Source organism: Sparus aurata, chromosome 23, assembly GCF_900880675.1.
Source record: "Sparus aurata chromosome 23, fSpaAur1.1, whole genome shotgun sequence".
Classification (NCBI taxonomy): Eukaryota; Metazoa; Chordata; class Actinopteri; order Spariformes; family Sparidae; genus Sparus; species Sparus aurata.
This window is the reverse complement of record NC_044209.1, coordinates 24,571,754-24,598,447: the sequence shown is the minus strand read 5'-3', so window position 1 is coordinate 24,598,447 and position 26,694 is coordinate 24,571,754. Positions and strand designations below refer to the sequence as shown.

The following is a 26,694-nucleotide window of genomic DNA, read 5'->3' as shown; positions in this document are numbered from 1 at the left end:
CAAGCCTTAATTTATGCATGTGTGCATGAGCAAATACACATGACCATCCTGATACAAGGCTGTCCTCCATAAAGTATATTAGGAAAACAATAACAACAAAAACCCCGCAGGCTGTAATTTATGTATATGTGCATTGGCATATTATAGTAGGCAGGGCTGGGTATCAAACGTCGACACGGCACGTTGCAAATTAAATCTATACTATCGAGTAATGAAAAATGTCTTGTCATCTGATACCAGAATTCAGTACCTAAGGAATTCATTTCATCAGGAGAGACATGCAGGATAAAGACTATGATACGCCCAGGCACAGGGCTCACAACGTGTATCTGTGATGTCATCGTTTGCTAAAATGGATTTCATAAAACCGGCATTGAAAAAAGTATTATTTAGTTGTCGAAGTCAATTTATCGGTATCAAACATTTTTTTAACGATACCCAGCCACAATCGTAGGAAGTATACGTAGAGAATAAGCTCATGAAATGGAATATTTTTAGCAAATCAGAACCACATTTGGAGGCGGTCTACAACGCTTTTCAAATCAGTTTTCTCCAGATGCGTCTCAGTCCTTGTGCTCTGGATGCTCATGTCGGATTCTGACACGTGACGACGGATGTGCATCGGAGCGGCTGAGCAGAATGCATGTAGCTGCTAGCAGAGTGATATAGAAGATAACACAGAGAAGATCTTTCCATTAACAGTGTGCTCTGCGACTTGACAGCATGACGTGCGGCTGATGGATCCGTATTTCTGATGTTGGTGGGCTAGAACGCCACGTGACCGGCGTAGGTAGTCACTGATGGCTACGCCGTTACTACAGCAACCAATGCGGATAGACTGTTGATGTCTGGACACAAAATTCTGATCTGATCACTTGCAAGTATTCGGAACAGTCTGACTTAAAGATCTGACTCGGTACATAGTGACAATGCCCCTCGCTCCCCCACAGATCGACACGCCTTCAGAGGAACATTTTTAGGAGTTCGTAAGCTTTAAAATCCTACTGAAGCCTTTTTTAACTGCCATCTACACCTGACAGTCTCGTGGAAACCCTGAGAATTTTAATGTTACTCAGATATTTCAGAGGACAGGGGATACTCTCGCTTCAAACTGCGGTTGTCAAAGTCAAACAGGAAAGTATAATAACCTTGGTATTTATTCCATGTTTTAAATGACCACTTACTCATTCCGAGCCACAGACTGACCACCACTTATGCTCCAGGGTTGTATGGACTCTAAACGACCTCTGTTGCTGTTTTCTGTCTAGCTGAAAACCCAGCGGCCTGCTGGCCTAAGATGACCATTAGCAATCCCACAGACTGAGCTGGCTGACTCCAGGGCGATTCATAATCGTCATCAGAAAGGTCTTTAAGGTCTTTTGGGACTGAGTACCCAATGCAGTTGTTAGAGCTTCCTCATTTATACAGACATGGTTAACCTGGCAGCTAACCAGCAGCCAGCTGTACACTCAGGGACTGATTACTTTTTTATACATGCAGGAGGAAAGAAAAGGAGATTTACATGTGTCCTCTGAGCCTTGATTGTCCCCCCTTTGACCTTAATTCCCTCTTCCAGCGAATTTCAGATTGACTGATGCACTTGTGAAAACATTATGTTTGCTCCTATGATGTATATGATGTTATTTGTATGCTTGCTGTCAGCTGTGTATGGACGGATCAGCTTGACTGGTGCGATAAATATCATCCCTATATCGCATTTTCTCCCCGACTTTCTCTCTTTCCCTCTGTGTGAGTGTGCTGGAGGGCGCAGGACTCCCAGAGGTTTATGTCTGTGACTCTAAGCAAGAGTGACATTTCTCTGACAACACCCAGAACAGGCACACGCATGCACACGCACACGCCGCCCGTCTTTCACACACACACAGTGCCTTTGTCTCGCTCTCTCCCTCCCCTTTGCTCTCTAGTTCACAAACATGTCAGTGACGGGATCCACAACAGACAAAAAAGCCAAACGGCGCACTGAATCGATGCCAGCAAACATGGCTGAGGCTCTTAAGCCTGTCGCAGGTTATAGTAGGAGTGACGGATGCCAATCAGAGCGGACGTGCCTGATCATCTGGTCAGCGCGGGACACCAGCAGTAAGGGTTACAACACACGTTACCCTAGTAACTGCCACCATGGGACTCACCCAATGATTTTTCTTTTTTTTGCCCATCTGCTCTTTTTGCATTGCAGCAGGCACCTCCTGACCAGTTTTCTGTACGACCTTGCTTTCCCCCTGCTCGATGAATCTTTTATGAGCCTGGCAATGTGGGTTTCTGTGTAGAAGATTGGAATATAAATATGGCTGTTGCGCCTAGAGCTCCTCTTCCCGCTCTGATACAAAAGCTTTCATAAGACTGAGCAGATTGGGCAAGCTGCTACTTGAACGGTGCTCTTCACATCTCTCCGCTTTTTATCGGAGGACACGCATCCCGTATCGGCGAGCGTTGTGCTTCCTCAAACACAAGACACAAGCCTCCACCCGCTCGATCACATGGGCTGGACGGCACACCACACTCCTGGGAAATCTCGTTTCCTTTCAGCCGGTTTGGTTTTGATGTCACATTCTTACTCTGAGATTTTGCAGCCCTCCGAAAGCCCGAGATAATTACAGGTTACTCACATTCATGTCAGAGTTCGGAGTTTTGGCTGCGATTGACATCGAACGAGCGTTGATAAAGGAGTGGATCTTGGTTAACTCCTCAGACTGTACTATGGCTCATTATCTCTCAAAAATCTCTTACCACCTCTCCCCCTCTCTTTTAGCTCTTTTTCACGACACTCTGCCTCCCTCTCCTCATATTTCATGCGATCTCTGCTACCTTTCTTCCCCTCTGAATCCTCCCCTCACCGTCATACGTGAGTGTGACAGCGTTGCCTCCCGTGCTGAAAGCTAACTCAATTGCAGGGCTTTCATTTTGGGGAATGAAGGATGAGAGCTATGCGGCGCGGCAGAAGCGGGTGGCAAGAGGAACCATTTAATCGATGTGTTTTCCGCGTGGCACTGTCACAGCCACTCAGTAGGGCCATTGATGAGGGAGGCTCTCTCTCTGACTGCGCCAAGGCTTAAAGGCTCCAGTCAGGGAGGCGTGGGAGCCCAGCAGCTACCAGACACTGCTGCATATCAAGCAGGCTGGCAGAGCTGCTCTCTGCAGCCCCACGGTGAGCAGGGTAGAGAGGTCCTTTGATAGAGACACTACATGTAGGAGAGGGGAGATAACAAGATGCTCCAGTAGAAGGAACACCAGCTTACATTACATTATGCTGCCTGATTTTCGAAAACCCCCGGGATTTCTCCAAGTCTGCAAAACACACACAAGACACAGTGGTGTGTAACACTGGATGTGAACACCACATCTGTAAGTCACAACCAGGGAGTGTCGTAAGCGAATGCCGCTAATTGGCCCCCCAGTATGCATCATACCAAAGAAAAAGCGAAATGGAAAGGAATCTGTAACATCGATGACATTTGCTGAAAGAAATGTGATCCGGCTTTGATGGATTACACCAAATTGGAGGAGAATGATGTAACACGCTGACTTTTGCATTAATTTTTCATAGATCAGAAGCCTCGACTTTAGATAAGCACATTAGTCTAAAGGAACTTTTCTTGGAGTGAGTCCCGTGTGTTCAGCAGTGCCACGAATCCATCGCTCATTAGGGCCTGTTCGGTTATTTAGATGATAAGAATAAAACTGACAAAATGTGCTTTTGAAACGACGGACTTGAGCTCGCCCTGACTCGGTAAACAACATTTTTCACCTCCTCTTCTCAATAATCCACAGCGTCAGACACGCAGAGACAGCCTGTGCGGGGAACAAAATGTATTTCTTCTGCGCTCTCAAGAAATCACCCTTTTGCTTCTCTAGTCCCCGAGTAATATTCTTGGCAGTGGGTATGCATATGTGCATCGGAATGACGTTAAAGCTGTGCAGCATTTTTAAGTAGGGGCAGTTGTATTTAAAGGCCTTATGTGCATTGCGATTAAACACCAGTTTATACTGTACATAATAAAAAACAATGCATTCGACGTACACACACAGACACAGACACACACACACAAGAGACAGATGCTGTGAACTGAGATGCTGTCGTGATCAGGGTTGGTGGGCAGTGTCGGAGTACAAAGTGAGAGGATGTGGACTGGGTTTGAATGAGTGCCCAGTGGAGTAGCTGAGCAGGGCAGCATGGCTGGCAAGTGACAGAGAGAGAGAGAGAGAGAGAGAGAGAGGGAGAGATAGAGAGAGAGAGAGAGAGAGAGAGAAAGAGAAAGAGGAAAAGACAGAGCAGAGTTGCTGGAAATGAAAATTGGAGATTGCGGGCAAGGATAGAGGGAGAAATACTGTAGACAGAGAGACTGCCTTCCGACTGTGCCTGCGGGGTTATTATCTCTCCCATCCTCACCAAAAGGAGAATAATAATTAGAGGCCTATCGCTCCGTCACTATGATTTTATTCCCCTCACTGGCACTGACACTCCTTGCAGATTGTCTTTAATTAGCTCCACATTGCTTAATCAATACGGCCACGACCGTGACAAAACAATGGCATGTGCATCCTGTCGCTACGGCAAGAGAGAGACAGCAGAAGCGGCGGGGAGACAGGACGGAGTGTTGACAGACGAGACGAGAGAGGAAAATGATCTACACTGGCATTTCTGTGGGAGGGGAAGGAGAAACGTCATGCTCTGATAAAAACCTGCTCTCATGATGATTGCAGTCTAAATTTGTTTATCTACAACTGAGTTTGTGTACATGCAGATGTGAAGCAGGATATTTATGCCTGCGTCTCGCTGGTTGAAGTCTCAGCTGAGCTGTGCGCGATGCAGCTGCGATAGTCCCATCGCATCACGCAGTGCTACGGGATCTAACGCAGTGATCCTCGTTATATATTTCGAGCAGCAGGGCTGAGTGTTTCAGCCACACTAATGGTGATGTGATGAATAGGTATTCAGGAGAGGTCTCTCTCTTTAAGCCTCAGCACCTCAGGCTACTGGCCCTCTCAGGCCCAGCTCTCATCTCTTACTCTCAGTGAGAGTAACAGCATGCAGGGAGCTGGCGCAGGGATCTTCAGAGGAGAGTACCTCTCACTTGTCAGGCACATTTTTCTACTTGGTATGTTCTGGATCAATATCTGCTGCTGCCATGCTTAAATCTGTGTCGATCTTATCCAAACAGGTCTGAACAAGGCTATTAAATGTGAGCAGTAAGACTCTGATTTGCACCTGCAGCTGTACCCGTGTAACTGATTTGTACGAGATGCTACAGAGGGCGTTTATACCGTGAAACAGCTACGTGTTGATTCAGGGAGGTGCCACTAAATAGAGTACACCAAAAAGAAATGTAGAAAAAAATCTGATCACTATGGACTTAAAGGAGTCCTCCTTAAACATAAGCTTTTTACTTTTAAATTGACACAAACACACAGTTGCTGTGCAGAGGTCGACCCTTGTAGAGGTGTCATTAAAATTCAAATTAGTGATTTAATCTGTGTGTGTGTGTGTGTGTGTTACCCTCTCAAAATCATCACTGAAGGGTGCTTCTGTCACTCTAATCTCCCATGCTTGGAGGGATCTTACTAAATGTGCTCTTGTCCATTTTACCCGAGGCAATCAGACAACAGTCAACAATGATAGTATTTCCCAAGAGGGATGAACAGGGCAGTCACAGACTGCAATGTCTTAAAGCAAGAAAATGAAAATATTTATGTTAACGATTAGCAGAGGAAGCGTCTCCTTAAGGGAAAAATCATCTCCCATTCCCTCCTCCTCGCGCTGCATGGAATATTAATGCGAGGGATGGCCTTTCTGATATCATATCTCCCAGGCTGCACTCACAAATATCATCATTAAGCACCATAGATCTGCATCGTGCTCAGAGTGAAGAGTGTGCTGCTCGACATCCTGCATCGACTGGAATCGTGCCGACAAAGGCACAGACCTACTGTTCATAGACATCCACTCAGCATCTGTTTGTCTGTGTGTGAGCCACACACACAGCCCAGCCCAAGAATAAATGTTAGCAACGTATATCTCTGCAAACTATAAATCTGTTGAAACTTTTACACGTGATATCTTGGTTTAGGCACAAAGAGTGTTTGGTTAGCGTCATGAAAAGATCTTGTCTTGTGGTTCTGGCCTGATGTCTAGACAAAAATATCTGCTTTTGTTGCCGCTAACACAGCTGGAAAAAGTCCTGACGCCATGCTAAAATATGTAGCGTTTTCGCACTGACAAGTGTTAAAACGCCATCTTCATCAACATTTGTCTCTTGTTTAGCAGACGCCTCGCCTCGCTGAACTGCCGCCACCGTCCCCTCGTGCTCCTGACATTAAAGTCAGCTCATAAACACGCAATCTCAACGTGATGCGACCCGTCTGAATGTGTCCGTGCTTTGCAGAAACACGAAATGCCAATATTTCATTCTGGTAACTGGGCTGCCAAATAAACCAAGCACACACGTCTCCACCGTGTAGTTCACATTTTTGGTGAAAAGCAGGATAGAGACAGTGATGCAGGACATGTCATGACATTCAGTATACGGTTTGTTACCGTGCACCTGCTCAACATTGCATCTGTTGCTGGGATCCAACCTGACGATCCAACACAACCCCCTGTGGTGAAGCACCAGACTCAATGGCCTCTCTTTACCATTACGGCCCACCTCTCCTCCTTCCTCTCACGAACGCCTTCCCACTCACAATACTTCTCATCTCACACTCCACTAACTCCGCAGAATATTACCCCTTCATAATATTCAACGTACAGCCCTCTCGTTTCTGCTCTGTATGCTCATTTTCTCCAGTTTGTTGATATTTTCCTGCCTGTTTGTTTGTTTAATCACTGAACAGATCCTCATTTTGACACTTCAGCTGCAGATTATATGGCTGGAATCGGCGACAGTGTGTCGGGGGGGAAATGCACAAGAAGAACAGGCTAACACACAAGACTGTTTATTTAAATCTAATATTTTTTTTTTCCAACGGTTTCCACCAGCAAGGCAAAGCTCTGTAAAAGCACACAGTGACAACCTAATTTGTTTATCTACAAGTTTCCCCTAACCCTTTTCGCCTATAACTTTATGTGGCTGTAAATGTAATATTGAGTTAGGGGCTGTTTTGGGATTTCTCTCCACTGCACACTGTGCCTGTGTTCTACTAATAACGTGTCCCTAATTAAATGTTACAGCTTCTCTGAGCATTAATGACCTGAAGACAGAGGGAGACAAATGGAGGCTTCAGCGCGAGCTCCGACAAAGACGCTGGACACAAGGCTGCGGGCTGCTTCTCTGCCTTCATTACTAATATACAATACAGTTATAGCTGATGGGATCTGGTCATCGGTTGCTCCTGATCATGTCGAGCGCAGAGCATTAGGAGTTTTGTTTTGTTTTTTCACAATCTGGCTGCCGGAAACTCTCAGTCAACCAGACTGTAATTGGCAGGATCTCACCGCTCCTCTCTGGTCCTGTTAGTTTCGCTGTTGCAGACGTGGCAGAAAACAGACAAGATGTAAATTCATCACCTCAGGGAGTTTTCAAATGCTTCACCATCCTTTTCTCTCTTTTTTCGGCTCCCATCGCTGTCTCTGTCTCTCCCCGCCTCTCCTAAACATCACAGCCTCGTCTTTAACCTCTCCGTCTGTCTCTCGCGCTCCTTTCCCCCCCCCTGTGTAACCTACCATGATGATTGGTTAATCACGGTGATACCTTGGCTCTGTGAGTGGGTGATATTTGTAAACAATGACTCAGACAGAGAGCAAATGAGAAAAACACTTTGTCCACCAGTCGTCCCTTTAGTCGCCTAACAACGCGCTAGGTGCGCGGCTGAGATCAGCTCTCATCTCTCCTGCAGTTCAGAATGAGTCATTGATGAAAAAAAGCACTTTGCCAGTGCAGTAATAAGACAACGGAACTGCACTCAAGGATTTAAAAAGTAATATTCTTTATAGAGGCCTAATACAGATTTGTAAATATTAGCATGCCAGCATAGATTTTTTATTTTTTTTCCACCAGTATTTCTGTCTAAAACCGAGCTGCTATAAAAGCTGTTTAGAAATTTGGCTGCCAGTGTTCGGCATCACCATCTGGATGGAAAAACTCGATCATTCCGGGTGATTCTGACAAGGCCGGCACACAAGTTCAGTGAAGGGCATTTTGAAGAGGCGAGCGGCCATGGGGGGTCAGTCTCAATTAGCGGGCTTTCTTTGAGCCTCAGCTACCTTTCTGCCGGGCTGAAGATTCCCAATTTGCTGTCAGTAATTACTCCATTTACAGCTTTCCCTACGCAACAGAGAGAATGTTTGATTAGCCGGGTGGAAGAAAAGGTCAGGATGTGGCAGTGGCTTTCTGCTGTTGGACCAGAAAAGGGTTGGTTTTGTGGAACATTGGTAATCAGGTCACACAGCCAGGAGATGATCATAGTAATTGTGTGTGTGTGTGAATGCGTATCTGCATGCGTGTGCATATGTGTGAGTGGGTAATTCAACTGGGCACACTTAGCGCAGGAAGTGCTACACTGAGTCGCATTCAGCCTGTTCTGTTGGCATGAGTAGGTGCAGAACAGCGGCGAGAGCCGTGCTGTTCCGCAGAATGCATGGCAGCTGATTGCCGCATGTCGTTCTTCTCTATTGCTTTGATCAGGCCTTTTCTTTAGCTAGCATTGAGGGAAATGTGGCGCCCTGCTTGTCCTTGATTGAGCTATCTGAGATTCAGCCATTCATTCATACCAAATATCCAATACTGAGGGATATCTGTATTTGCCCAAAGAATACATATTTATTACTGTTATGATATCATCCTCTCTTAACAAGATGAGCTTTTTGAGTATTATTGTAAACACTGAAGGTTAAGAGGTATGTGTCGAGGTTTCAGTCTTGCCTTCTGATACAATGCATCTCAAAAGTGTGGAATCTCCTGCCACAAAAGCTTGATTCAGTACAATCAGATGACTCAGAGCACTACGCTATATTTTTGAATGGTCGTCAGTGCCTTTAGGTAGTAGCAAGTCCTCTTCACAAATAGATACTATTTTGTAAGGAGCTCTTGGAGAGAACGTAATGTTTTGTTCATGGAGAACAAAGCACTGTACAGTGATGCAGCCACTAGAGTGAATGATTGAACAAGAAGAGACAAAGATACCTCTGAGCAGCAGTTAAATAAGAGAAAATGAGAAGTCGCCAGGCATTGGTAAAAGAAATTGGAAGCTGAGCATCACAATCTGTGCAGATTCGAATCAGAGCAGTTTCCTGTTTCACCGTGTCAAGTGCGAAAAAATGCTTTGAATAATCTGGAAAAATAAAGGTGTGCAGCTGCAACAAAGTGTTTCTGAAAACTTCAAACTAGAAATAGAAGATTAGATTTCGGAATGTCTGTCAAACAAACCTATTCAGTCTAGTCTAGTCACCGAGTAGACTGCACACTCGATTATTCGATTATCGGCCTTGCGGGATAACAGGGCTGATAAATTTCCAGTATCAGGATCTGTGTTTTTTGTGACCTAATGCGGATGAAATAAATGAATGCAAACATGCACTAATTTGGTTCTGATGCAACCTCCTTTCTCTGTCTGTCGTCACCACTGTGAGCTCTCACTCAATGCCCTGCCCATAACATCTTCTGATTACGCTTCACGAGTAATAATCTGCAAAGTAACTAGTAACTGAAGTTTTCAAATAAATGTACCGTGCACCTGTTTTTTGTAGGTGAGGCATTGTAACATTATTTCTTTTAAGTTAAAAACAATATAGGGAGACAAAGCTATACATTTACAAATTAATAGCAATAATAGAGATGATGTTTATGAGCAAGTAAACAGTTATAGATTGAAAATGAAATATGTGTGTTATTTTTTGGAAAGCCACAAACATCACTGTTGTGGTTGGTTAATGATCTAGGGTTAGTCACACATTTCTAATCTGGAAAATGAATATTCTCTCTTCCTATGCAACACTGTAGAGGCATCCATTAAATTGACGTTTTAATCATGTAATTATTCTTTTTGGGCCCAATGTTGATAATTATGAATGATATTTTTTTATATTTTTATTCATGTTCAAATGGCCATATTTGAGGGACATCAGTCTGAGGGTTTTCTTGTAGCAGTGTGTTATGAATGCGTCTCCTTGCCTTCAGTGTGGGCTGATTAGATGGGTCCTAAGGGCCACTCTGTGAAGACAATGAATGGATGGACTCACCACAGGGTATTGTAGGTGTGTTACAGTCAATATAACCAGGCAGACACACTTACTGCATTGATTTTCTTCCCCAAGCTTTCCCACTGGAAGGACAGATTCTCACCTGTTAATATTATTGTACTTAAGCACTATCTGGTTTAGCCACTGGCTAAACCAGATAGTGGTTATTCCTTACTTTTGTTTCATACAATTTTGATGAGACAATGTACACTCTATTGCCAAAAGAATTCGCTCACCTGCCTTGACTCACATATGAATTTAAGTGACATCCCATTCTTAATCCATAGGGATTAATATGACGCCGGTCCACCCTTTGCAGCTATAACAGCTTCAACTCTTCTGGGAAGGCTTTACACGAGGTTTAGGAGAGTTTATGGGAATTTTTGACCATTCTTCCAGAAGCACATTTGTGAGGTCACACATTGATGTTGGACGGGAAGGCCTGGCTCTCAGTCTCCGCTCTAATTCATCCCAAAGAGGTTCTATCGGGTTGAGGTCAGGACTCTGTGCAGGCCAGTCAAGTTCATCCACACCAAACTCTCTCATCCATGTCTTTATGGACCTTGCTTTGTCGTGTTAGAACAGGAAGGAGCCATCCCCAAACTGTTCCCACAAAGTTGGGAGCATGGAATTGTCCAACATCTCTTGGTATGCTGAAGCATTCAGAGTTCCTTTCACTGGAACTAAGGGGCCAAGCCCAGCTCCTGAAAAACAACCCCACACCATAATGTTAATAGGTGTGCTTTACACCACTGCATCCGAAGCTTTGCATTGCACTTGCTGATGTATGGCTTGGATGCAGCTGCTCGGCTGTGGAAACACATTCCATGAAGCTCTCTACGCACTGTTATGAGCTAATGTGAAGGCCACATGAAGTTTGGAGGTCTGTAGCGATTGACTCTGCAGAAAGTTGTCGAACTCTGTGCACTGTGCGCCTCAGCATCCTCTGACCCCGCTCCGTCATTTTACATGGCCTACCACTTCATGACCGAGTTGCTGTGGTTCCCAATCGCTTCCACTTTGTATAATACCACTGACTGTGACGGTTGACTGTGGAATATTTAGGAGCGAGGACATTTCACGACTGGACTTCCACAGGTGGCATCCGATCACAGTACCACGCTGGAATTCACTTAGCTCCTGAGAGCGACCCATTCTTTCACAAATGTTTGTAGAAACAGTCTGCATGCCCAGGTGCTTGCTTTTATACACCTGTGGCCATGGAGGTGATTGGTACACCTGATTTCATTTATTTGGATGGGTGGGTGAATACTTTTGGCAATATAGTGTATTATGTACATGTCACAGCTCAACTGGGTCTCTCGCACACCACTGTGGCAACCACCATTAGAGGGTATTGTGGACATTTCACAGCTCAGTGGAGAGAAAATGCAGCTCGTGCAAGTGGACACGAACACGGAGAGGCGTCGACACGGACAAACAAATCTAAGCAGGCATAAGCAAACACATAAACGGACACATTTTGACACACATGCTTTACATGAAAACACACAGAACATACAAAGTTATATTATTGTCTCTATGAGATCATAGTGCCTTATCTTTCCAAACTGCGGTGGAAAGATAAGGCAGTGGATCAGTGGTCCTACCGTATTTGCGGTGAATGATCCCTGCTTGAATCATTGAACATATTCAGCTCAATAGGATGTGTTGTCTATACGTTACGAAGTATAGAAGGAGTCGATGCTTGTGTACTCTATAGTCCTCCTGTGGGTCTCAGTCGCTACTGTGAAATGTAAAAGCCCAGATGAGTTTCCTTAATCAAAGGCCCACAGGAGCCGTTAATAGATTAAACACTCCATGTTGAAAGCACACCACTGTTTGCCTGCCTGAACCCTAGGGTACAGCCTATTTATGCCATTTAAATAGTTGCTATGGTAATCAGGTCACGCTTTGTTTAAGCTGATTTTGATCTTGATATATTTAGAAAGCAGTGGGCCTCCATGTCCATCATCTAATTAATGAATTATGACTCAGAAAAATAGCCAGTATTCTTAGACCCAGATGACTCCAGCATCTTTCCGAGCGCAGGCGGGGGCTCGGTTTGTGTGCAGCCTCTCTGCCTCAGTCGTAACAGCTCTGCATCATTATGAAGGAGGTCTGTGTAATTAGCTGAGGTGTAATTTGGCCCTGTATTTCAGCTGTGAATCCGCAGCTTGCCGTGTGTCGGTGCTTCGCGAGAATGCGTCTAGTGTTTGGTGCTCTCTCATCTCCCGGCATTGTTATCTCACCCAGAGCTTGTCCCCGTGACCTCGGGGCTTTGTAGCGCTCTACTGCCATCCATGGGTGTGCTGCCACTTCTGCAGCTGGTGGGGATTTTCAGCATTTGAACTGATTAAAAATGCCCTTTATAGAGCATGCCCGGAGGCTAGTAGCAGACTGGATTCTTTTTTAGATGTTTATGATAAAGCACGGGACCGTGTTGGCGCGCCTACGTGGAGGCACCCCCAAAAAGCTGCACAGCTGTGTGCATGTAGAAGTTGTTCTGTCTACAATATGCAGTCCAAGCACGCGTCAAGACAGCTACGATCACCAGTGGAAGAGTATGAGCTCAGGACAGAAATAGTAGAAGCTAAGACACACGCAGGGTAAAGGAGAAACACATGATATGATGCCATTTTTTCTCATTGCCAGAGGGGCCAAGAGAGAACAGGGAGACAGAGAGCGAGAGGAGTTAAAGGTTGAATAAAATTCACAGGGAAGGAGAACAAAAGACACCGACAGAGAAGTGGAGACAATGACACAGCAGAGTAGCAGCAAAAATGAGGCTGGCCAATTATGAGAGTGGAAATTATGAGGAATGGCTGTGAAAATTAATCAAAAAGGATTAAATTAATACAGGTTAAATGTCTGACTTCCTCTCAAGCTAATATTTAATGAAAGCCTGTTCTGCCAACAGACTTTGTGATTAGACAGATGATTGGCAAAGCCTGGAATTCTTTGAGGTATGGGCAGATTGTTCTCATCACACTTATTATTGCCATCCTTTATTTGAGCCATCACTTTGTAAAAGATGGCATCTGACCCGCACTCTGTGAGTTCCATTTCAAGTCTGAAGGAGTTCGGGTGCACTCCACTCTGCAGAGATAAGGCAAATATATAAGTTAATCACGGCGGTCTCTGATTAAAAAGATGCCTTGAAATAGAAAAAAGGTGAAAACCTCTGAGAGGAGATACGAGGACGCTGCTTCCTGTGGCAGCCACTTTGGCTTCAGTTATTGCAGCATGCACACAGCATCATGTTATCAGTGCAAATTAATAAGAATAAAAAAGCATTGTCATCAAACGAGCAGGAGAATAGAGTTTTGCATTCGTATAAAAATCAGAAAGTTAACAGGGCTGAGTTGTCAAGGATTCCTTTTTTATGTGGTAATAATCTGTTATCTTAATAAATTAGTAATTATAAATAAACGTACTCAAATCTTATCTAAAGTCACTGTATTGGTAGGACTGTGGATAACAACGATCCCTATAGTGGCTAGATGAGGCTGCTTTATGTCTGATGTATGATTAATATATCAGATCCTCGTTGCTAGGATGAATCAAGCTTTCATTTAATGATCACAACAAGACAGTGTGGGTTATATTAAGATCAGAAAATATTTGTTCTGCGATCATTAGGAAGATAATAATAGCTAAAAGAAGTCACAGAGTTACACACGTGGCCTCAGCTGTTCATAATAACTGCTTCTGATTTTGCGAGGAACGAAAAATTACAGTTTTAAAGAATGTTTGTGAAAATCCTCTATTTTCAAACAGTCCTTCTTGTAAGCGTTAAGAACTGGCTTTAACTACAGATTAAGTGAAGAGAAGGTCACGAGCACAAGTAAAATAACCTTCAACTCTTCCAATGAGAAGACATCTTATTAAAACATCATTAATGAAATATTTAACAGATGTCGGTTAGGCCTCAGGAATTAACCATCAATCCCAGCCTCTCATCGTCCGTCTACTTTTCATGCATTCTCCTTCCCTCTGGGCTGTGATCAGGTTCAACCCTTCTTCGATTTTCCCAAAAGTGTTGTTTCATTGCTTGTGAGCTACTGGTCCTTTTAAAATGGAAAATATGGGTTGGAGTTAGGCACTGTGGTAAGGAGGAGGTTGGGGTCAAGCACGAGGTTCTGGGTGTGGTCAGAGTTAGCTGTAGTGGTAGTGGTAGGGGTAGGGTTAGGGCAGGTTGTAGTTAAAGTAATGGTAATTGCAGGGAAAGGTCAGTCAAAGGAGAGCAGGACAGGGAAATGCCAGCCATGAAGCACCAGACGTCCCAGACATAGGTACAAATCTCAGGTGGGACAGCAGGGACAACAAACAAAAGATAGCCCATGATAGATATTTATCTGCGTCTCCCTCTGGGTACAATAGAAATACATTTTTATTGAGTCTTTATGTAAGCTGGTGGTTAGCTGATGATTTCTAGGGAGGAACGTTTACCAGCATCTGCATCCCGGGAAAGTGACGGGGTATTTGTTAGCAGAGTAACAGCTCTCCTTTTGGGGTCCCGATCAGGATGCCCTCCACTCAGTCAATAACGAAATAAAAATTGAAAATACATATCTGTATATTGCAACTTCGTGGGGCGGCTGTAGCTTAGCGAAGGTCCCTGGTTCAAATCCCTGCTCCGGGCTGAGCTGAGCTGCATGTCGCAGTGTGTTTGAGCAAGACACTGAACCCCAAATTGCTCCTGATGTGCGGTTGACACCTTGCATGGCGGCCTCTGCCAATCAGTGAGGGCCCTGGCGACGTGTCCCTGCCCTCGCCCAGAGACAGCTGGGACTGGCTGCAGCAGAAACCCCCGCGTCCCCATAAAAGGGATAAAGCGGTTACAAACTTAAAAGAAATCAGACGTGTCACATTATCAGTCAAGTGGAATAACACGACAAATAACAATACTGTGCGGATAAAACTTTAATACCATCAGATGATAGAGGTAGTGAGGTAGTGGATGGGGAAGGCATTATATCAAATGGGGTGCTCACAAGTGTATAGTAGTGTGTGTGTGTGTGTGTGTGTGTGTGTGTGTGTGTGTGTGTGTGTGTGTGTGTGTGTGTGTGTGTGTTTGCATTCTCTATTTCATCCAAACTATTGCATAAGACATTATGAGGCACATATGCGGCAGTCAAACTGTACAAATTGGAGCCACTGGAGGAAAATTAGGGGAATGATTGTGCTGTGGAGATGGATTTTTTGTTCTAGTCGCAGTGAATTATCCAGCGTACTTCTCCCACAATGGCCACAGTTGTACTGTACACGGGATGCTCCCTTTGATTATCCAAAATGGTGCATCAATAAGCACAATCTTGAGTGATTTTCTCTTTCATTAAGCCCTCTCATGTCGGTACCGGGTTTCCTATGAGGAAGCTGTGCAGGGGAGCGTGGTTAAATACAGATACAAGAGTACGTCTATTTCCATGTTTGAACCTTTGCTGCCACCATGTGAATATCACGATAACTGCATTCTTTCCAGAGAACTCTCCCTTTACAAAACATGGCTGTCCTCAAACACACAAAGCTTGCATCACTGCATTCCAATATATAATAGTAATTTCTTTATGAATATTAGTATGCACAGTATATTTATTAATCAGATATATTTTTTCGAGCTGTAGACTTGAAGCTTTTTTTGTAAAAAAAACAAAAAAAACACCACATTAAAAGTTAAATTTGAAGATAATAATAATAATAATAATAATAATAATAATAATAATAATGCATTTTACTTGAAGGCGCCTTTCAAAGCACTCAAGGACACCGCACATAAGAACAACAGTACAACAAAAGACAGTATAAGTACAGGACAATTTAGCGTAAATAAATAGATAAGTAAGAGGATGCAATTACATGGTACCATCTCGGCACAGAATTTAGACTCTGTAGTCTAGCAGGAAGTCAACCGGGCCAGGTTAGGCAGGGCTGAGCTTCCGGGATGGGAATAGTGCAATAGAGTGGAATAGAGAATGGGTACATCTGGATACATCTGGCTTATCTCCATTACGAAACCAGCAGCAGAGTGCAGTTATTACTTTGCATAGATCCTCTTTTTTTGCCTCACTTTAATCCCTTTTAGAAATGGAGCACAGTCATTTTCAAACAGTGCGGCCTCATGTCCGCCTACATTTTCTTGACACATTCTCATAAAGTGACAAGTGATCAACCTGTCACCAGGTTCAGTACTGCACAACAGCCATTACAAACACTGTCTGAGTATCTGGTTCGGTCCTTGAAGGCTCATTGTCTGCATTTCCAGTGGTAACCACATGGGGGCAGTCTTGCTGCAGAAATAGAAGAGCTGACAGAGGTGAGACTGACATGGGAGCCAGCAGGTGAGCTGAGGGAGGCTGACGTTTTTTGGCTGGGGCACAGAAAGCTGTCTCTTCCCATATCACTTCACAGTATACCCCACACAGCCCGTATCACTCACCCAATGTGACTGGGTGGAGAGGAGAGCCCATCCATGGCTGATAAAATGAATAAGTCAGCAGACCAGGAACCAGGCAAGAAATGGAGATGACCTGGCCGTTTTGTCTGAGTAGGCCTTCCGTCATCATTATGCATGGCTGTTTAGGGCGCAACACGACACTGCCAGACGCCCAGTGTCTGGCAAATTGGTGCAAGGAGAGGCTTCAAGCTTCGAGGAGAAATTTTAGGCACCCTCCAATCCACTTATCGCTTCGATACCTCATTCCATCTGGCCCAGTGGTGTAGATTCAGACAGCTGCGATTTGGAGACAAAGTACGTACCCCACAGCCAAAAGGTCGATCTGAACTACAGAACAAGTCTGGAGTCTGTCATGAAATAACCTCAAATCAGGCTCGGGGCACAGTCCCAGAGGTGAAGTGACACCAAAATTGGGAGCAAAGAGATTGGTTTGATATCCGACACTGGCTGATTGTACTGAAAGCTAAATCCCTTTGGATTAAAGTAATAAAACAATAGTGAAAATATACCACTTGAAAAAGAAGCTGTAATCCCCCTTATTCAAGGAAAGGATGCTATACCTGCAGGTGTGGGCAAATCCACATTGTATTGATCAGTTTTACATTTACATGTCAGCTAATGCATACACTACTTTTAGGGCATCAGCCACAGCAACATTTTAGTCAGAAAGCGTCAAGAACACATTGTTACTGACTATAGTGATATGGTTCTGCCTCAGGCAGAGGGAAGTTGGTAAGATACTGTCAAAGCACAAACTACAGCCAGATTTAGGATATGTCATGAAGCAGGATGATGGATAAGCTGTCAAAGGCAGGAGCACCCAGCTCTCTCCCACATTAAAATCTTGCAAAACCACCAGCCCATGTCTCCCCTCATGAGCCTTTAGCCAACATTATATCCATCCACCCACCCCTCGATATCATTAGTCCTCCATCCAGCACAGACAGCCTGGTGAGGCTGCAGGACAGTCTACTGTGCCGAGGAAGCCCTGGGCGCACGCATGTCACATAACAGAGCACAGATCAGCCCACTGAAACCGGTCTCTCTCTGATCTCCACCCCTCAGAAATGTGTGTGTGCAAGCACACACGCCAAAATGTGAGTCATAAAAGAACAGCCAAATGTCAGAGAAAGAGAGGAGAGGAAAAGAATGGATACTTGCATGCAAAACAGGGTTGGCAAGGATGGAGCAGAGGCTGATTGGGAGGGGATGAGAAAGAGAGGCAGCCAATGCGCAGCTCTGCATCTTGAGGAAGAGAGGGTAAGAGAGAGGGAGGGAGAGAGAAAGGGAGAGACAAGGGGAGAGTGAGGAAGTGAGAGAGAGGGAAAAAGAGTGAGAGAGAGGGAGGGGGTGAGGCTGAGGCAGTCACTCTGAGAGGGAAGATTCCAGCGTGATGCTGTTGGATGTGAGCTGCTCTCCTCTAACCGGTCTCTGGTTGTCCCTTTGACTGAGCCAGTCTGGTAACTGTGCCTCGTCCGCTCTGGGGGCTCGGCTGCTGCTCAGGCTGAGGCAGAAGCTGACTGGCTGGTTTCCTGCCTAGACTGTCTGGAGCAGAGAGGGGTTGACTGGAGCCGAAGGTCCAGGGCAGGGTAGGGTAGGGCTGGCTGTAGGGCCGTTTGCGCCGGGGCCCCACTGGAAGCAAACATGAGCGTCCCCATGCTAAAGATCGGGGCGGTGCTCAGCACCATGGCCATGGTGACCAACTGGATGTCTCAGACTCTGCCCTCTCTGGTGGGGCTCAACGGGACCACCATCTCCAGAGGGGGCACCTCAGAGAGGATTGTCAGCGTGCGTATGACTTTCTTTGCTTTTCCGCAAGTGTGTGTGTGTGCTCTGTATTTGTTTGTGCATGCTCTTATTGTTAATGTAAGAAAGAAAGAATAACAGATGAAAGAGTGACACAGCAGAAGACAGAGGGACATAGTGAAGAATAGGGAAGACACAGGCATAGTGAGCAAGTGTGTGTTTACAGGATTAAATTCAGATACAGTAGAGGAGCTTTACAGAGGGGGAGCACTGATGGAAGAGGGACTTTGAGGGTCTGTGTTGTGCTAGTAGGAGAGAGATGGTGGAACTAGACACGCATGCAAGAGCAATGTTCCAACCAAACGTGAATGATGCACATGTTGTGAGTGCGTGAGTCACATTAAGTGTAATGATGCTGAATTGTGAGCTTGTGACTGTGAGTGATGGTGAGAGGCGGAGGGTGCAGCGTGGACGGCCGCGCTAAATCATATGTTTTTTGCCGGGGTGACGGGAGGTAGAGAGCCGTTCTGAGTGATGTTCAGGCTGATCCCATCTGTCAGGGACCTCCAGGGTGGGAAGGATGGTGCTCAGATTCAGAGGTGATGTAGAAGACGGCGAGGTTGAGACGATGTTGCAGTTTCGAGTACGTCTTTATTTCTCCCTCGTTCTGCTCGACTCCAAATCCTCTCAGTCCTCCCGCTCCTCTAAAACAGTCTGGCCTCATATAGAGAGGTCATAGATATAGAAAGGGCATTAGAGGTGTTTTGTCCCCCAAAAAAGGCTTTTTTTGTGAAGGTGTTTTGTTTATATAAACACACACAGATATTAAAGTTCCATGCCGTTCTCTCTTAGTGTTATGATGGTAGTAGAGATCATGAGAACTATCGTGCAGGCGAATGAATTAGACATTTTCTGGTTCATCAGCGGTTAATGATTGCCTTTGCCTCTATCCTGAGTGTGTTTTTATGGCACCCTACCCATTAAGCAAATGCCTTGGCCTAATGAAATGATTGAACGAAATTGAACGTCCCAAGAGATCCGTGACCATCTGGATACGTGTGTGCGTGTGCATGCACGTGTGCTCGCAGACTGCATGTGTACGTGTCTATGTTTGTGCACTTAAACGTGTACTCCAAGAATGTTTAGGCATTCTCGTCTCAGGGGCGAAGGTCCATCTGTTTGAAGAGATGTTTTATAATTCATAACGGTTCGTTAAAACGTCAATCCGCCACTTTGTGTCGCCTTTAATGTTGCAGTGAGCTGTCAGGTTGGGATGTGGGTTTTTTGGCGGAGAAGTTGTCTTTGCACAGGATAACAGTTTTTTTTTTATTTTTTAAATTTTTTTTTAAATCTCTGCATCATATATGTATCTCAGCAAGTCATTTTGAGCACACCATAATTACATTCATAATCTAATCCAACAGTTTTTAATTATCTCCTGCACCTAACTCTGTATTCCTGTGGGAGACACACTCCGCTCTGGGTGGTGTGAGCCGGAAGCCACTCATTTATTTTCCATACCTGCTTCTTCTGTATAGGGTCAAGAGGATTTTTTTTTTTAAAGTTGCCATTTTTTTTTGTTTTGTTTCGTTTTTTGGTAAACTCATCCCAATCAAGCCTCATGACTGGGAGCCTTATCATTTGCATTACAAAAGACTGGATACAATAGAATATTCTACATAGTTATGAGTGGTTGTTTTCTTTCAGGCAACTCTCATTCACAACCAGTGGAGGAAGAAATGCTGCTACTGAAGTTCATTTCATCAAAGTTTCATCAAAACTGATGAGGCAGTTTGATGGTGCCAGGAATTATTACAGTCTAACATTCTGTTGTGATGGGAAACGTCCTCGCTTTGAGACAGAAATAATCCCTCCTCATAAACAATGGCAGGGAATAAAACTTTAATGTAAAACCTCGCCTCAAAGTCCCATCACTATTGATGAGACATTTGCCTGTGATGATCTTAGAAGCAGCCGTGACTCACACAATGTTTAGAGCTCTAATCAAAGACGATCTAGCTACGCTCTTGTGACACTCGGGTGCTAGTGTGCCAGTGGCCATTGCATGGCTGCTCCCCGGCCTGGCACCCATGCATGCAGCGTCCCATATTCTCCCAGCTTAGAGCTATTTTCAAAGTCTGCTTCAGTTGCTTTCTGTGCCTGTCTGCTTACCAGCTGATCCAACAACACAGCTGACTGAGTTTTTATGGGCCCTTCTGAGATGGCACTGAGCACAACCTTGCCTGGATGCTTGTAAACATCTGGATAGTGCAAAACCATGTTCCTTAATGAGCGGTAGAGACCCTGGAAGTCTAACATGGAACTGGTGCGGCTGGTCAAGCCAAGATAAGCTGCAAACCTGCCAGGCTGTGCACATACACAATCTTGATTAAAGTCAACTTAATAAGACATTTATGTTTGTCAATTTAACAGACATTCCTCTGGTAGTTATTAAGTTTTACTTTTACTAGATATACACTGATACATTCAGCAGCATTCGCAGGAAAACTGTTCCACAGTTTAGGCTTTCAGTGATGGTGGGAAACCAAAATGCCCTTGGAAGCAAGATAAGATCAGATCAGATCAGATCAGATAAGGTTTGGTAAGATAAGAGTTTATTGATCCCTCAAGCTCAGTTTTTTTAAACAGCAGGGGCTGAGTGAAAATAAACGATGGAATGATGAAACGCAAATGAAAAGAGACACAGCAAGACAAAAATAGTACAACAGAAAATTAAATTCAAAAAAAGATAACACACTCAATTCAGCTTTCACATACACAGTTATTGACCGAGATGGAAAATTGCACGCATGATTGTAATACATACACCGTGCATAGTTATATCCTAGAAAAGTATAAATATATATAATTATAATTGCAGAGAGACTTTATGATACACAAGCAGGACTTCAACAGGATAGGCGCAATTATGGAGGATATGCTGTACACATATAAATTATGTACATAAGGATACATATACAGACTAGAATACATTATTTAAGGATGATATACATATAATATGATAGATAGATAGAAAGTATAAGTAAACCATAATAAGACAGTGTGAATGTGTAATGTGTAAATAATGATCATTTGATAATAATCAATCCTTAAGTATAAGAAGCATCCCTGAATGCTCTTTCATACGCAACGCCACTGCTCAGTTTGTTCTGCAACGTGTTAATCACCACGGATAACAACTTTAACTTTACCACGCATTTAGCCGAAGGACATTCTGAGCCGTCCATCTGTAATGCGTGACATAATTCAGGGAAGTGTGGTCAGCCTCGAAAAGACTGAGAATAAGAAATGAAGCTGCGTGCCATCAGCGCTCAACTGAACCATCACACTTACAAACAATGTCAGAAGATGTCGAATAAATATAAGACCAATCTACATGTCTTATACAATGTAATCTACAAGTTAAAGTAATACGTGTGTCTGCTCTACAGTGATTCAGACAGTTTCGGTTTATACGTGTATGCATGTGTGTGCGAGATGGGCATAAATAAATCATAAACCTTTATGTATACTGATGTTGTATACTGTGTGTGTGTGTGTGTGGGTTTGTGTGTGTGTGTGTGTGTTTACTTTCCCTTTGATATCTAAAATAAGAACGCTGTGGAGGCAGAAGAGTGAAGAAAATACTCCCCCCATCAAAAGGCAGCATGGAACAACAAATGGCAGCATACAAAGAGCCGGGGCTCCTGAATCTGATTGGGGTCACCCGGCCTCTGTCTGCCGCGGTGTGGGACTGTAAACTTTATCACATCCAGCGTGCAATCCAATAAAGCAGATTGTAAAGATCGATTCTTGGCTATGGATTAAAGATTAAACACAGCCGCAGATTTTTATTTGAGCACTCGGCTTTTATGTTTATCGTGATGCCTTCAACCGAAATGTATCCAAGTTCAGGCCCTGACAGTTGTCCTCTACTGCCTCGTCAATGTGAAGCGGTGCGCAGAGCCAGGATCTCAGCAAAAGACAATCTTGTAATATCATTTCAAATAGCTTGATGCATTAACTAATTATGTGGTAGTATGTGTGCTTACAAAGCCTTATTGATTCCAGACTGTATTGGGCTAGTAATCAGGCTTTTTTCTCATGGCCCATTTGCCGTAACAGTGTCAATGGCCTGAGTCATTGCTATGCCTGTTGAGACAATTTGATGATCTCACAGTTCACACGATTTCTGCGATCCATATTCTCCACCAATGAAGCACTGACTGTGTTCTCACAGTTTACACTGTTTTCTCACACTGCCGGTCCTGCCACTCTCATCTCCCTCCTCTGTTTAACACCAGCCATGGTAGAGCTATCTCGTACGCGTCTAACAACAAAGCAGATGCCAAATGCCCTTCGCCAGGGCACCTGGCAAGGTGCTCGCAGCCTGCTCCAAAAAGTATAAAGCTGTAACTGCTTGCTTGTAAGTGCTGAGCATTGTTGAGCGTCATTTTCTGTCATTTCTCCAAGAATTCTCCAAGCGAGGCCCCCACTTCAAAAAACACTTCATGCATCTGCCCACCCCTGCTGTCGTCCAAGTGTGATCCGGATTGGAGTGAGTGAGCCACAGATGGAAAGTGAGCAGGACACCACACAGGAGAGGTGGCAGTCATGGGAGAGATGGAGTGGGAGGCAGCAGGGAGGAAAAGGAGGCAGCAGGGAGAGGGGCATGATGAGTTTATGAGTCATATTATTGACTGGCGACCATGCTGCGCTGATTGTGGTAATCGGTTTTCCTTGGGAGCAGGAGAGACCGGGGACTTCAGCAGGAGTCTTCATTGAGTTTTATTTTAAAGGCCAGCAGCTGGCCTGTGCATTGAGGATTGACTGATTGGTCATTTGAAGCGTGGGGGTGCGTGTTTTCATGTTTATTTTGTGCAGTCAATTAAAGCAAAATCCTGCAAATGGGAAAAATGAGATCTGATTGTTTGGCCCTAGTATAGATAGAAGTAGGCTCTGTGTAGCAGGGACAGATGTCACTACTTTGCTGGGGCCAAGCAATGAGAGAAGTTAATGTCTGGCATAAAACATCAGTCTGGGGAGGGAGGGGGGGGGGGGGGGGGGGGGGGGGACAGATAGAGAGAGAGAGTTTTATAATCACCTAAAAGACAGTCACTCTAACATAATCAATAACCTCAGAGAGATCCTAGAGAGAAGCCCCATCAGCCAGCTGCTGCTGGGACACAAGCAGAGCCCTCAGACAGAAATCCCCCGAGATTAAACCAAATTCTAGTACAGCAAAAAGAAAACTATTTGACACACCGGAGAGAATCAGCCAAAAACCAGAGCAAACTGGATTTCTGTCTGGCCCCAAACAGAGAATAGACGGCGGCAGATTACCTGACCGCTGTGACCAACGCGAAACCGCTGAAAAGCTTGACCGTGTACGCCATGGAGAGAGGCCGCCACAGGCCCAGCTGGGTCCCCAGAGAAGAATCAATGTGCACATATAGCACGCGGCATGATGTGGAAATCAAACTGCCGAAAACCTCCCAAAAGACTTCGAACTATGGACAGCAGCAAAAACCGTCCACATCTGCCAGGCAAATAGAGTAGGAAGATTGGTGAGCTGCTGTGACAGAAAAAGAGCCTCCAATCATATACAGCCACCACGAAGACTGCCAGAGACTCTTGTGTTCCTGCACTGAGCTGATCTCTGTACATATTTTGATACATACTATACATAGATACAGCATAGATATCTCGGGCCCGACCTATACTGGTGCTGATATCGAGGAAAAAGGAGGAAAAAAACGTGTATTTATTCATATGTACAGAATAAATACTGTCCATAAACACATAGCTTTCATACTGATCATTCAAAAGTCATCAAACCATCTCCTGTCCTGACAAAGTCATGCACCTGGCAGGATATTTTACAGTCTAACAATAAACATTATTGTGCACAATGACATCAGTGCACTGAAGTAATCTTCACTGGGATCCTAATCACTATAAATGACCCCAAACACCTATTTTTCTGCAAAATGTTATTTTTAAATTTTTTTTGTAATTAAACGGATATATACTTCTAACAGCAAAAAAGTTGTGTTGCAAAAAATCGCGTTCATGTCTGATTTCAATCCCATTAAAGCCCCTTTGAATTGAATTGAATTGAACTGAATTGAGTTAAGTTGAGGGAGAGGAAAGTGAGGTTGAAGAACTCGGATAAACAAAGTTAGCATCGAAGGGTGGAAAAGGAAGAATGAGATAGATTACATCGGAACTACCCCTTACTTCGTTATCCTTACTTTGAGACCATCGCACCTTGACGCCTCCGACATTCTCAACATGCTTTGTTCTTTCTCTCCGCACAACTTCATCTCAGCTCTCCCGCTCTGTCCATCCTCTTTTGTGCTGCAGTTTCTCGGATGTGACGGCAAGCTCAGTTCCCAGTGCAGCGGTCAGCCCTCTCCTCATGTCTCAGGATTCGTGCCTGCCTCTGCCTGTTTGCCCATTCTGCCTGCTGCTTATGAAAGTTATAATAGACTTCCCGTCATGCCCATAAAGAATGGAGCTGTAGATTTATGATCTCATTTAGCTCTGGCTTTACAGCAGCCAGCTCCGGGGTCGGTCTAATGAAACGCCAGAGGAAGTCCATCCCGCAACACTCGACAGTGATACCACCAGCAGCTCCGATGTCTAATTGGATAATCCCTACGAACTTTTGAATCATTAACAGCGCAAGAGTTCCGATCTTATTTGCACTCTGGGAAGCACTCAGGTAATGGCGCAAGTTGGTTAGTTAGTTTCGGTACTAAACTCCAACAGACACCTCTAATCTGAATCTCTTGCCTGCAGTGTGCAGGAGGCAGACGGAAATCTACTGGAAGAGCATTTAGTTACTTCTTTTTTTGCTTAGTAATGACCACACCTCCTCATCTCATCTCGTCTTCCCCTCTTTCAGCAGGGATTTATCCGAGTTTGTCATTCAGCGTTGCAACTGGGCAGCATTTGAACAAAGCTAGAGGAAATTAGAGCCATCTCTCTCTTCTCTGTCAGCCTTTCTCAAACCACAAGTCTTCCTTCTCTGCCTATCAGTGACTCACACTTTAATCAGATTTCTGTTGGAACAATGGGAGGTTGAGGTGGAAGACGTGCCAACAGTTAGATGGTGGGACTTCATAGTCTCAGCCTGTCAGATGTGATGTCATGGGAACAGAGGCAACATTTGGATGGCGCAACGGGGGCAAGACAGATATCTTAAAAGACTAATTTCACTTTAGAAAGCAGACCCAATTGATTTTTCATCACTCTTGCCCTCTGTGGTTTCGTGTTGTTTTCATTGCTGCTGTCTTTTTTTCTTAATGGGCTTTTTTTTTTCTTCTCCTTTTTTTTCCTGCATGGCAGCCATGACTGTGACAGCTTCAAATCTGGTCGCTTACATATTCTTTTTCATCCCTCGCATCTAATGGATGAATTTCTGGGACGGTGAACTGAATGCCTCCTCTCTCCTCAACCCACCGTCTGTGTCTGGGAGGAGAGGATTATCTCCCAGACCTGAAGTGCTCCCAGCTAGCCGCAACTGATAGCATGATCATAGCGTAGGTTACGCTACCGTCGCTGCTCAAATGTTAACGCTCTGGCGCCTGACCTCCCTGCGGTATGCGAACGTTATTCATTCAATTCCTTCTGCTCGCCCTGGATATAATTGCGGGTAACGTTACATATTGAGGAAGTTGTTTTTTTCCCACACTAATGGGATATCTGGCTGCATGGCGTGAGCAATATGTTAAATGAGCCAGTGTCAATGACCCACTCTTCGCTCTGCAGCGAGGAGACTTATATTTCCAATAAATAAGCAAGTGTTTCAAAACATACCCCAGCTCAATACTCGCACACCGCGAGATCGGTTGCTTATGAGGGGCTGATATATAGATATCCTCGCAACGGCTCGGGCACAAAGCATATAGCACATTTGCATTTAAGAATTACCTCTTCCCTCCCGCTCTCCAAACTGCCACACTGTGATGAGAATGGGAGAAGTTAGCGCAGAATGGATAGGTGGGTGGTAATGAAATTGGAGCTGATTCAAATAAGCTCTTAATTTCAGCCCAGCGTTTATGAAACATTAATGAAGACGGGAGAAGATCTGTCGGCGTAAAAAAAAAAGAAAGAAAAAGAGCATATGAGGAGCACAGCATGACTTTAAACACATCGGATAATGAAGAAAGTACCATGATAATGGCGCTGACGTGCCTCCAGTAGCGCTTTATTGAACTCTCAACTTATTGCCGCTGCCCACTATGCAACCTATCATTTTAAAAAAGGGCCATTGTAACACCGAGTGTGG

General features: G+C 44.5%; 1 protein-coding gene across 2 annotated transcripts in view; it reads left to right on the top strand.

Moving 5' to 3' along the window:
- olfm2a (olfactomedin 2a) overlaps window positions 1-26,694 on the top strand; it is a 50,141-nt gene that overhangs the window by 7,757 nt on the left and 15,690 nt on the right. The window contains exon 1 of one of the 2 annotated variants that reach the window (XM_030408477.1): window positions 17,763-18,440. The exons of the other annotated variant lie outside the window; for it this stretch is intronic. Coding sequence (XP_030264337.1) covers window positions 18,297-18,440 — 144 coding nt within the window. The 5' untranslated portion in view covers window positions 17,763-18,296. Of the gene's footprint in view, window positions 1-17,762; window positions 18,441-26,694 lie in introns of those variants that run through there. 2 annotated transcript variants of the gene reach the window in all.